Genomic DNA, 13083 nt, shown 5'->3' with positions numbered 1-13083 from the left:
TTAATAACGCTACCCACATATTACCTCAATTAACTGGTGCCCCCGCACATTGACTCTGTACCGGTACCCCCCTGTATATAGTCTCGCTATTGTTATTTTACTACTGCTCTTTAATTACTTGTTCATTTTATTTCTTATTCTTATCCGTACTTATTTATTTTTACTGCATTGTTGGTTAGGGGCTCATAAGTAAGCATTTCCCTGTAAGGTCTACCATGTTGTATTTGATTTGATTTGATTTGAAATGAATATTTGGCTGCATTTACACAGGTAGCCAATTCAGATATTTTCCACTAACTGGTCTTTTGACCAATCACATCAGATCTTTTTCAGAGCTGATCGGATTGGTCAAAATACCAGTTAGTGGAAAACGTATCTGAATTGGGCTGTCTGTGTCATCTCAGCCTTTGCAGCAGGAACTCCATATATGGGCATAGGCCAGTCACCATGACACAGCTACCTCACATACTAGGGGCACGTTCAGTAGGTCACAAGTTAGTTTTGGAACGTTCAGATATATGTAATGTAAAACAAACATGCCGCTCTGACAAGGAATCATGTCGGCTCTATTTCTATATGCAACGTTTTAATATTCAAAAGGCACTCGCACATCTGAGCTAACTTTTTTGCAGGTGCATGGTAACAGTTGAATAAGATGAGAAAAAAGAAGAAACCCGCACACTGCAAAGTTTGGCAACTGAATGTGGCCCTGCATACACATGACCATAAGCCATAATTACACCTCACACACCTGCATACAAGTTTACGTATAACATTACAAAACACTCGTAATTGCTAAAATACCTACTACCTCCATGTGGAAATGTAGATGACATTTGTAGCAGTTTAAGTGTTCAAATTATAATCTATAAACGGTAATATATAAAAGTTTAATAAAAAACAATATTTACATTTACGTACACACCTGTTTCTGTGTATTATTTTTAATTAAGCCAAATGCTTATTATATATAGAATAAGTAAGGTAGAATATAATAAATTAAGCCTACTGTAACAGCTTTCATTTGCATTGAAGAACAAAAATACAGTTGTATTTCAAAGTTCAAATATTGTCTTCTCAGTTTTTGTATTGGTTTTTATGCTGACATTTGTTACATTCAAAATAAACTCTGACTCAAACCCCAAACTTCCAGAGAGAAGCAGGCCCAAACGTCCAAAGAGAAGCAGGGCCAAGCTAGAAAGTATCATAAAATGCCTCATTTATGACACAAACTTGAAAGAGGTTATTTTATATTTTGAAATTTTTATTTTCCATCCATGTTGGCAGTAATGTACACAAACTACAGTTTGAGAAAAAGGCATGGTGAGCATGGTTTTCAGTTATACATTGACGTTATTCAGCATAACACATTGACAGACAGTGAAACAGCAGATCCATGGTAACGCTTTTCAGAATGAAACCAAAACAGGAAAACACACCGGACTCCCTCAAGTGTGTGTTTGTAGGTGTCTCTTCAAGTGTGTGAGACGGGTGTAACTTTTTACACAGTGATGGCATGGGTATGGCCTCTCTCCTGTATGGGTGAATTGATGTTTAGTTAAGACAGAGCTCTGTGCAAAACTCTTTCCACACTCAGTGCAGGTGTAGGGGCGCTCTCCTGTGTGACTGCGTATGTGAACCGTCAAATGACTTGACACTGTGAAGGCCTTTCCACAAACTGTGCACCTGTAAGGTTTCTCTTTGGTGTGAGAGCGCTCATGCTTCTGCAGGTCACCGACTGAGCAAAACCCTTTCTTGCACTGAGAGCAGATGTGAGGTCTCTCCCCCGTATGAATCCTTGTGTGCACAGTAAGATTAGCCAACTGAGAGAAACACTTCCCACAGTAAGAGCAGCTGTATGGACGCTCGCCCGTGTGAGTCCGCATGTGTGACGTCAGCTGACTTTTGGAGATATACTGCTTATTACAACGAGGACATGTGTGGGGTTTCTCCCCCGTGTGTGTTCGTTGGTGGAGTACAAGGGTGGCTAAGGCGCCAAAGCACTTTCCACACGCATCACACTGATGGGGTTTGTCCACTGCATGAGTTTTTTGGTGGATCTTCAGCTCAACTGACCCAAAGAATTTGTCTTCACAGTGTCGACAGTTGAAGAGAGGTTCACGAGAGTGAGTTTGCTGGTGACTCTTTAGTTCGGAGCGGGAACTGCAACTCCGTCCACACTCCGTACAGTTGAGCTGTGCCCTGTGTGTCCTCTTATGTTGGAGCCGTTCACTTAAAGATCCAAATGTTTTCCCACACTTGGAACAAGCATACCCCCCCTCCACTGAATGGGTCCTGTTGTGCCTGGTTAGGCTCGACAGGAACTTGAAGCGTTTTTCACAGAGAGAGCAGTTGAACGAAGGCGTCACACTATGTGTTTGCTGGTGCTTTCGCAAATCAGAAGTCGTCTGGCAACTCTTTCCACACAACAGACATTTGAGGGACTTGTGAGTAGATAGGTGTTTGAAACGCTCGCGGAGAGATCTGAAACTCTCTCCACACTTGGGGCAATCGAAGGTCGCATCTAGACAGTGTTTTTGGTGGTGTTTTGAAAGCCCAGTTGAATTACTGAAAGTCTTTCCGCACTGGGTGCATTTGTAAGGTCGATCTCTAGTGTGAATTCGCTGATGCTGAACCAGTTGAGATGGATAGATAAAACACCTTCCACACTGGGAGCACTTGTTGGCAATACGCCGTGCAGTGGACAATGCTTTGGAAAGGGTCTCCGAGGATGGTGATGCGTCACTAGGTGGTGGTTGAGCGCAGCTAGAAAGCCGAGAAGACTCCCCCGAAGCAGGTTCTGTGGAGAATAAAGCAAGAAAATAAATGCCATTGTCTTTGCACAACTATGGAATCCTTGGGGCCCCGTTTATAAGTAAGTTTCAAAAATCTTACCGTTGTTTTCCTCTTCTGTGTTGTCATGGTCTGGAGAAAATGTTCTTGATTCTTCAGCACCAGTCCTGTTAGGGGAGGATCCACAGCGCATGTTCAGTTAAATACTAATGCACAATAGTAGTAGATAACAGTAGTTTAATATAATGGATTAAAATGTAAAAATGCATGGTGTTGGTGGTGTATGTCAAACAAACCTAACTATAACATTTTCCGACAAGATAGAACTGCCAAAGGGGGTGGAGTTGCAATCTACTGCAGAGATAGCCTGCAGAGTTCTGTCATACTATCCAGGTCTGTCCCCAAACAATTCGAGCTTCTTCTTTTAAAAATCCACCTTTTCAGAAACAAGTCTCTCACCATTGCCGCTTGTTATAGACCCCCTTCAGCCCCCAACTGTGCCCTGGACACCATATGTGAATTGATCGCCCCCATCTATCTTCAGAATTCGTACTGTTAGGTGACCTAAACTAGGACTTGCTTAACACACTGGCCGTCCTACAATCTAAGCTAGATGCCCTCAATCTCACACAAATTATCAAGGAACCTACCAGGTACAACCCAAACTCCGTAACCATGGGCACCCTCTTAGATATCATCCTAAACAACTTGCCCTCTAAATACACCCAATAATTTCAATAAGCATCTTTCCACGGCTGGCCATGCTTTCCACCTGGCTACCCCTACCCCAGCCAACACCTCAGCAACCCCTGCAGCATCTATGTGGACAACTACAAATACCTATGTGTCTGGTTAGACTGTAAACTCTCCTTCCAGACTCACATTAAGCATCTCCAATCGAAAAATAAAATCTAGAATCGGCTTCCTATTTCGCAACAAAGCCTCCTTCACTCATGCCGCCAAACATACTCTCGTAAAACTGACTATCCTACCGATCCTTGACTTCAGCAATGTAATTTACAAAATAGCCCCCAAAACTCTACTCAGCAAACTGGATGTAGTCTATCATAGTGCCATCCGTATTATCACCAAAGCCCCATTTCTTACCCACCACTGCAACCTCTATGCTCTCGTTGGCTGGCCCTCACTACATATCCGTCGCCAAACCCACTGGCTCCAGGTCATCTATAAGTCTTTGCTAGGTAAAGCCCTGCCTTATCTCATCTCACTGGTCACCATAGCAACATCCACCCATAGCACGCGCTCCAGCAGGTATATTGCACTGGTCATCCCCAACGCCAACACTTCCTTTGGCCGCCTTTCCTTCCAGTTCTCTGCTGCCAATGACTGGAACGAATTGCAAATATCTCTGAAGCTGGAGTCTTATAACTCCCTCTCAAACTTTAAGCATCAGCTGTCAGAGCAGCTTACCGATCACTGTACACAGCCAATCTGTAAATAGCACACCCGACTACCTCATCCCCATATTATTACTTACCCTCTTGCTCTTTGGCACCCCAGTATCTCTACTTGCACATCATCATCTGCACATCTATCACTCCAGTATTAATGCTAAATTGTAATTATTTTTGCCTCTATGGCCTATTTATTGCCTACCTCCCTACTCTTCTACATTTGCACACACTGTACGTAGATCTTTCTATTTTTCTTTTCTTTTCTTTTGTGTTATTGACTGTACGTTTGTTCATGTGTAACTCTGTGTTGTTGTTTTTGTTGCACTGCTATGCTTTATCTTGGCCAGGTCGCAGTTGTAAATGAGAACTTGTTCTCAACTGGCCTACCTGGTTAAATAAAGGTGAAATAAAAATAAATAAAATAAAAACCTAATTCACAAGCACAATTCCAACACACTTTGCTCTTACGTTTCCTGTGAGGATTCAAACAGAGATGTATCAGAGTTCACACTGGACTCAGCCATCCTCCCTTCTGGGCTCTTTCTAGATATCTTGGAGGAATTGACTCTGTGGTCCCCTTTACTTTTGAGTGTAATTCGGGTGGGAAATATTGAGGGTTTTTCAGCCACACTGGAGGTGACCATTGGAGAGTTGGCTGTGAGGTCTGGTGCTCCAGCAGCACACAGGTCCCCAACAGCCCCTTCACATCTCCTCTGGTCCTTTGGTTCGGTAATAACCCTTCCCACAGCACTTATGTTTTCATTCTCCTCTTCCACACCTCTCTCTGTGCATTCATCATCATCGCTACCCATGGTAGACACTCTGTCTTCTTTACTGTTCTGGTTTCCATCTAAACATGCTCTTGATTCTGCCTGTTGATAATCTCTGCTGTCTGACAAAGTCTCCATCTGTCTTCTTACATGGGTAGAGCCTTCCAAGTTAGGCAAGACATCTAATTTGCTGTCAAAGGCATATGCCACTCCCACTGTGGTAGGGAGGGATAGTGAAGCGAGGATGCAGTCTTCTGCCGAGGAGGGAAATACTGACAGACACAAGGGTAGAGGACAGTAAAGTAAAAAGTCAGTATGTCAGAAAAGTTAACATGTCACAATGTGTTTCTTGTGATAAAGGAGCTTAGATTATCACGTTTGTCTAACTTTCCACAGCATGTGTGGTGCTGAAGCAGGTATTGCAGGTCCTCTGTGTGAGAAAGAGACTGCAGACACTCATCCGAGGCAGAGGGTACAGCGCTGAGCCAGGATGCAGTCTATGAAGACAGTACACCGAAAATGTAGTGTAACAAAAGCATATAAATCCTTTTACATCTCAAACATTGCTCTCAATGTGTTAAATGCAACATGTTAAAGATGATGATATAACAACAAACAGAGCCAAAATGGAGCTCATAAAGACTGCATTGAATATCAGTGATATTTACATCTCCTTGGTTTTCTCTCTACCTGCTTAAGGTCTGGCACTGGTAGCAGATCTTCTAGTCTGGAGAGGAACTGACAAACAAGTGCCTGCAAAGCTCTGTCAAAATCACAGCCATACACCACAGGGAAATCTGCCTGAGAGGGAGATAGAGAGAGCAAGTGAAAGGAGTCCCACAATTTGTATGACAGACAAGTACGTCCGCAAACCAAGGATAGATAATATTGATGTTGCTGCCCTTGGCACAGTTGCTATAGCAGAAGGGCAGACTGACCATTCGTCAGACATTAACTATAAACTTTTTTTGATAATTCAACTGGTTAATAATGTCTGCTATTCAGTGACGAAATGTTGTTATTCACAATTAAGATTTAAGCCAGCTGGGAATAAACAGTTCCATACCTTGAAGAATTGGATCCTCTCGACTGGGTCTTCAAGAAGGTTTTTGGTGAGCTTGAGGAAGTTTGCTTCCAACGCATCCATCTGTGCATCATTATTCTGTAACATAAACCCAACACAATGATACAAAAAGCAGGGCAACCAGAAAACGTGATATTTTACCCTATATACAGAAAAGTGCAAGAACATACCATACCAACTCACCTGTGAAAGACCACAGGATGAGAATCTGTCAAGATGGATCTTAATTTTGTTGAGGTCCTCTGGATGCTCACCTTGAAACAGCTGAAGAGTTACCTGAAAAATATCAACTGTATCCTTGGCCGTGTCTACACTTGACACTTACAATTGAAGTCGGAAGTTTACATACACTTAGGTTGGAGTCATTAAAACTCGTTTTTCAACCACTCCACAAATTTCTTGTTAACAAACTACAATTTTAGCAAGTCGGTTAGGACATCTACTTTGTGCATGACAAAAGTAATTTTTCCAACAATTGTATCACAATTCCAGTGGGTCAGAAGTTTACATACACTAAGTTGACTGTGCCTTTAAACAGCTTGGAAAATTCCAGAAAATGATGTTATGGCTTTGGAAGCTTCTGATAGGCTAATTGACATAATTTGAGTCAATTGGACGTGTACCTGTGGATATACTTCAAGGCCTACCTTCAAACTCAGTGCCCCGTTGCTTGACATCATGGGAAAATCAAAAGAAATCAGCCAAGACCTCAAAAAAAGAATTGTAGACCTCCACAAGTCTGGTTCATCCTTGGGAGCAATTTCCAAATGCCTGAAGGTACCACGTTCATCTGTACAAACAATAGTACGCAAGTATAAACACCATGGGACCACGCAGCCGTCACACCGCTCAGGAAGGAGATGCGTTTTGTCTCCTAGAGATTAACGTACTTTGGTGTGAAAAGTGCAAATCAATCCCAGAAGAGCAAAGGACCTTGTGAAGGTGCTGGAGGAAACAGGTACAAAAGTATCTATATCTACAGTAAAACAAGTCCTATATCGACATAACCTGAAAGGCCGCTCAGCAAGGAAAAAGCCATTGCTCCAAAACCGCCATAACAAAAACAGACTATGGTTTGCAACTGCGCATGGGGAGAAAGATTGTACTATTTGAAGAAATGTTCTCTGGTCTGATGAAACAAAAATAGATCGGTTTGGCCGTAATGACCATCATTATGTTTGGAGGAAAAATAGGGAGGCTTGCAAGCCGAAGAACACCATCCCAACCGTGAAGCACGGGGGTGGCAGCATCATGTTGTGGGGGTGCTTTGCTGCAGGAGGGGCTGGTGCACTTCACAAAATAGATGGCATCATGAGGTGGGAAAATTATGTGAATATATTGAAGCAACATCTCAAGACATCAGTCAGGAAGTTAAAGTTTGGTCGCAAATGGGTCTTCCAAATGGACAATGACCCCAAGCATACTTCCAAAGTTGTGGCAAAATGGCTTAAGGACAACAAAGTCAAGCTATTGGAGTGGCCAACACAAAGCCCTGATCTCAATCCTATAGAAAATTTGTGGGCAGAACTTAAAAAGCGTGTGCGAGCAAGGAGGCCTACAAACCTGACCCAGTTACACCAGCTCTGTCAGGAGGAATGGGTCAAAATTCACCCAACTTATTGTGGAAAGCTTGTTGAAGGTTACCTGAAACATTTGACATAAGTTAAACAATTTAAAGGCAATTCTACCAAATACAAATTGAGTGTATGGAAACATCTGACCCACTGGGAATGTGATGAAAGAAATCAAAGCTGAAATAAATCATTCTCTCTACTATTATTCTGACATTTCACATTCTTAAAATAAAGTGGTGATCCTAACTGACCTAAGACAGGGAATTTTTACTAGGATTAAATATCAGGAATTGTGAAAAACTGAGTTTAAATGTTTTTGGCTAAGGTGTATGTAAACTTCCGACTTCAACTGTACATGTGACTTTGCTATCAGAACACGAAGATCACATTGAAAATATAAGAGGTTCCAGGACGATGGCGGCGAGTGCAGAGAGATTTTAGCTTGCTCTGAGTAACCTTAACTTTTATCCCTCTCAACAGCACAATTTTTACTTGAAACCTTTAAGGAGACTAAAAAGAAGGGAGAACTCTCTGGCTCTCTGAAGCAAGGGGTTATTACTCTTATACCTACACCACACAAGGATCTCTTAAATATTGATAATTGGCATCCAATCACACTCCTAAATAAAGACTACAAAATTATAGCCTTAATCTTTGCAAAAGGTTAAAGTCTTACTTGAATGATCTGATTGATGAATGTCAATCAGGATTTATGAAAGGGTGCCATATATCTAATAATCTGAGGCTGGTGTTAGACTTGGTTGAGTATTGTAATCTATTGGATGACTTCCCTGTTATCTTATTTTTGGATCTTCAGAAAGCATTTGATGTTTGGTTATTTTCTATTGTTGATGCTATTATAACTCTGTATAATGGTGGCAATAGCTGTATCAAACTCTGTCATGGAATATCCTCAAGGTTTAACATTTACAAAGGAATACGACAAGGTTGTCCAATCTCACCTTTTTTATTTTTGTTAGTATCTCACATCTTATGCTCATTAGTTCATCAAAGTCAATTTCAAGGCATTACATTCCAGGCCAGAGAGATCAAGATATCCCAACTGGCAGATGACACATCACTTTTTTTGAAAAATGTGTCACAAGCTAGATTAGCATTGGATATTGTGAAGCAGTTCTCCAAAATCTCAGGTTTGGTATTAAATCTTTCCAAATGTGAGATGTTTGTTCTGAAAGGAGCTGTCAATCTAGCAGATTGTAACATCTCTGAAAAAGATGCTGTAACCTACCTCAGTGTAAAGATCAACAAAAATGTTAAGGCTGTGAATGATCTTAATTTGAACCCTGTAACTGAATCTGTAAAAAAAAAAAAATATCCTCATGGTTAGGGAGGGATTTAAGTCTTCAAGGAAGCGTGCTTTTATCCAAAGCTGAGGGGCTATCTTTTTTCATCTATTGACATTCCCAAATCCACTTGCTGTACCTTAGATAGGCTTTTGTACAACTTCATATGGAAAAACAAGCCACATAAAATGAAAATAGATGTTATCACCAACAGGGTTTGTGATGGCCGTCTAAATGTCTTAGACTTCACTCTCTTCAATCAGATATCAAAAGTCAACTGGTACATAGGTACATAAAAAAATCCTCCGTTTCTGGAATATTATACCTCATTTTGTTTTTCTGAAGCTCGGAGGGCTTAGTTTTTACTACAATGTCTGTATATGGCGGCTTTTCACAAGCAGGCTTTAATGTGCTGGGCTTTGCTGTATAAACTTTTCACCTCATAAATGTTTAATATGGAATAATGGGTCGATATTACATAGAAACAAGATTTATTTTAACGTAACTGGTTCTCGAAAAACATTGTCTTTGTCAGCCAATTAGTTAGTATTTGTGGGAATCTATGTACACTGAGAGAATTTATGGAACGATACAACTTTGGGGTTTCAAGCAAGGAATATGACACTGTTATAAAAGCTATACCTAGTGGGATAAAATATTTACTTCAGAATAATGCATATTTGGAATATCTATTGTAAGCGATATCCAGGTGAATGGCATAGGTTTACTAGATAAGAAATTCAACAATTGTTTATTAAGGGATATTCTCTACAGGAAGTGTATTCCCTCTGCGATATTTTATCGTTTGATGTAAACTGGCGCCGTGCTTGGCTCACTCCACACAAATTTATGGTGACCAATAAAGTAAAGGAGATCTCCTTTAAGATTATCCATAGTTTCTATCCGTGTAATAGCTTGATTTCTAAATATATACCTGATGTTACCAGTGAATGCAGTTTTTGTGAACTAGAAACTAAATCTATTGAACACTTTTTCTGTCATTGTTCACATAGTGAAGTGTTCTGGACTGATGTAAAACTATATCTTGGCAACAAAATGCATACAACAATTGAAATATCTAGGTTTGACATTATTTTACTACACTGATTCCACAATTGAACTTGAGTATGTCATAAATCTCAATTTTATTAGGAAAATGTTTCATACACAAATAATTTATGAAAAATCCCCTTTTCTTAATTTTTTTTATCTGATTTGGAAAACTATTTAGAGTCATTAAAACGTATACAAAACAAAATGTCTAAAAAATGTATTCGCTACATGGCTGTATTTGAATTGATATAATGTGGATTTGTATTATTTTTTTCTTCTTCTATTATTCCTTTTTGGAAGCCCTCTGGCTGTTCTGTTTGTGTTTTACTGTTTAAAAAAAGCATTGAAAATATAGGTAAAGGCTGTTTTTACACAGGCAGCCCAATTCTGATATTTTTCAACAAATTGGTCTTTTGATCAATCACATCAGATCTTTTCACAGATCTTTTGCAGAGCTGATCTGATGTGGGGAACGTGTTTGCTGGCCTCATAATTGCTAGCCTGCTAGCTAATATTTAGAAAAATAATGCACTTTTTTTGGCTAGAGTTATTTGCAATCCCTTTAACTTTGCTTGCTCACGAGCTACAGAGGTTAGCTGGCTAGTAAGCTAAAGTAGTTAACTACTGCCATCAAGTTGTTGTCGTGTTATCATATTTTGCTTATTCCACCATTTGCAGAATGCATACTGGCATTTGAATATAGGCAGGAAAAGGGAATCGGGACACATTTAAATGTAGGTGTAGACGCATGATGTGTTCGGATTTCCATGATCAGAATACAAAAACTGCATTAACTGTCAAGTCTACATGGCCTAGCCCTTGATCATGACTCTCAGCTCCATTATTTTTTATTTATTTAACCTTTATTAATTTAACTTTTATTACATTACACATAAGAGTTATTGGATGAAGGCGTCTTCTGTACAGAGTTTTGTTAAGAGCCCCTATGCTCAATCTGAACATTAACACGCATCGCTTGCGGTACGGTTTTGGAAACATAAGGACCTTTCATATTAGCGAGAAATAATAATTTAAAAAATGTAATTGATACACACCTTTATAGGGATAATTATGGTTCCCACGCGGCCATATCTCGTTACAGTGCATGTTTACGGAAGACAGAGGGACCAATTGCGCTAATTATCAATCTAGCATACCTGTGTGTAACCAAAGAAGGCCGGCAGAAAAATACTGTTTGCTGCAACTGTGATAAAGCCGGTTAAAACAGTGTACAGTAAGTGAACATTTTTGCATTTGTGAAATTATTTTTGATGTGATATGAAAGTAGAGGGTGTTTTGTTTCTAGAACCGTATCACGTAACAATTGAAATCGTTTCACGTTTATATAGGAGTATTTGGCTGGTGTGCCTGCCAGAGCCAATCTACCTCTGAAAATAGCATAAGGTCCTTGGACCTTAAGGAGTAACGGTAGGCTCCTTAAGAGTACATCTTGGGCTAGACACAGCCCTTCATGCACCTGACACATTATTAAACACATTTCTACACCCAGGGTAAGTTTCAGAATTTACTTACCCTTGCCCTTAATGCCAGAAGAAGCAATGTCCTCTGCCTGTCAGTTATAAGTTCTGGGACAGTTTGTGTAACCACTGTCACAAATTCCTCTAACTTCCCATAGTGCTTGATGGCCCTCTGTTGCGCTACCTGCCACATAAATGCAGACATCAGCCGTAGAGGTGGAACCAAAAGGCGCAGGGAGGAGAAAGGGAGGGGGTAATCTATTGTGTAGAGAAGGATGTACAGTAAAATCAAAGACAGTACAGTATAACGATAACTGCTTCTCCAATAGAAATCCCTGATCTTGCTTGTAGGAGATGTCATGGCAACGTTGGCTAGCTAAACTCATGCGTAGAAACAAGTCTTCGTCTAACGGCGGTCTTGTGCCGAACTGCGAATGTCTGGTTGCTAATTCGAATCTCATCAAGGACAACTTTAGCATTTTATCAACTTTTCAACTACTTACTACCTTTTTTCTACTTTGCAATTACTTAGTATGTTAGCTAACTTTTCCCCAAACCCTTTAACCTAACTCCTAAACTTAACCCTAACGTTAGCCACCTAGCTAGAATTCGTAACATATCATACGTTTGCAAATTCGTAACATCGTACGTTTGAACATTTGTAACATATAATACGTAATATTGTACTTCGAAACATATACAAAATGGCTGATGGACATCCACAAATTATTACATACCATACGAAACTTAACATTTCATAATAAATGGCAGGTTACTGATTTACATACAGAATAATACGACATACTCTGAGACCAGGTTGCAAAGCTAGCTAGCTGGGGCCATATAGACATATAAATCCCTCATACAAAAATAAACTGTGTGCTACAATGTCCACAGCAAGTTTGAAGCCATATATAACTAGGCTAGCTACAGGAAGCTGTTAGCTACATACCCAAAGCATCCATCTTTTGCTGTGTTATAAGTCTGCTAAATGACTGTATCAATACTGAAAACTGTTTACAGCATTCTGCTGTAAAACAGCAGTATTATTATTAGATGTTGTTCTAAAATGCATGAACAAAACAGAAGGAAAAAAACGTGTCCTCGAGTATTTAGCTACTTCCGGGTGGGAACGTCCACAAAATTGTCAAAATAAAAGTCCTTTTCGCTGCATGTGTTCTGTTCATGAAGTAACTTACTTTACATCATTCATGAAGCTGTTTCTTTTTTCTTTTTGATGAGGTGGAAGTAACTAACAAAAACATAAACATGTTTATTTAATTGAATACCATTTAAATAAATAATTGATTGATTAATTGACAACTAATTTGATCAGTTCATTAATACCAAATTAATTAAACTGTAAATGAGATTCAGGCAGAAGAAAGGCCTTAGATTTTCTTTGACAGTATTCAGTCCTTTCTCCTCAGTCTGATCCTTAGCAGCCACAGCTGTTAAAGATCACCTTCTGACAGACCTAATTAACACATCCCATCTATGGGGCAGTAGCCAGTAAGGAAAAGGTGGCCTGCCAAACATGACACAAGAAGGATTGTGGCTGAGGAGAGAAGTAAGGGAAAGAGCAAAGAAGAGGTATGCGTGTGTGGGCACA

General features: G+C 40.0%; 1 protein-coding gene across 3 annotated transcripts; it reads right to left on the bottom strand.

Annotated features, from left to right (window-relative positions):
* Positions 1 to 1243: 1243 nt before the first annotated feature.
* On the bottom strand, positions 1244 to 12621 carry LOC106609532 (uncharacterized). Of its 3 annotated transcripts, none has more exons than XM_014208453.3 (9): positions 12424 to 12621; positions 11527 to 11729; positions 6246 to 6338; positions 6045 to 6140; positions 5669 to 5779; positions 5355 to 5475; positions 4677 to 5250; positions 2896 to 2960; positions 1244 to 2800 (listed from the first exon to the last, which is right to left on the bottom strand). In XM_014208453.3, the coding sequence occupies exons 1-9, from the start codon at positions 12434 to 12436 to the stop codon at positions 1449 to 1451; spliced, it is 2628 nt and encodes an 875-aa protein (XP_014063928.1). In that variant the 5' UTR covers positions 12437 to 12621; the 3' UTR covers positions 1244 to 1448. The 3 variants fall into 3 exon arrangements, with proteins under 3 accessions (XP_014063928.1, XP_014063929.1, XP_014063927.1); XM_014208454.3 differs by having other exon boundaries at positions 11527 to 11655; XM_014208452.3 differs by having other exon boundaries at positions 11527 to 12621.
* Between the last annotated feature and the right edge of the window lie 462 nt (positions 12622 to 13083).

This window comes from Salmo salar, chromosome 07, assembly GCF_965601325.2.
Source record: "Salmo salar chromosome 07, fSalSal1, whole genome shotgun sequence".
In the NCBI taxonomy this organism is placed as follows: domain Eukaryota; kingdom Metazoa; phylum Chordata; class Actinopteri; order Salmoniformes; family Salmonidae; genus Salmo; species Salmo salar.
The sequence above is the reverse complement of the archived record's forward strand: the minus strand, read 5'-3'. Positions and strand labels throughout refer to the sequence as shown.

Bases quoted from the DNA above. Each gene is read 5' to 3' on its own strand.
- LOC106609532 (XM_014208452.3), bottom strand. From the start codon at position 11,832: ATGACATCTCCTACAAGCAAGATCAGGGATTTCTATTGGAGAAGCAGT. The intron at 6,141-6,245 runs GTGAGTTGGTAT...TTTATGTTACAG, and splicing joins CATCCTGTGGTCTTTCACAG to AATAATGATGCACAGATGGA. The intron at 5,476-5,668 runs GTAGAGAGAAAA...CTGTCTTCATAG, and splicing joins CAGTGCCAGACCTTAAGCAG to ACTGCATCCTGGCTCAGCGC.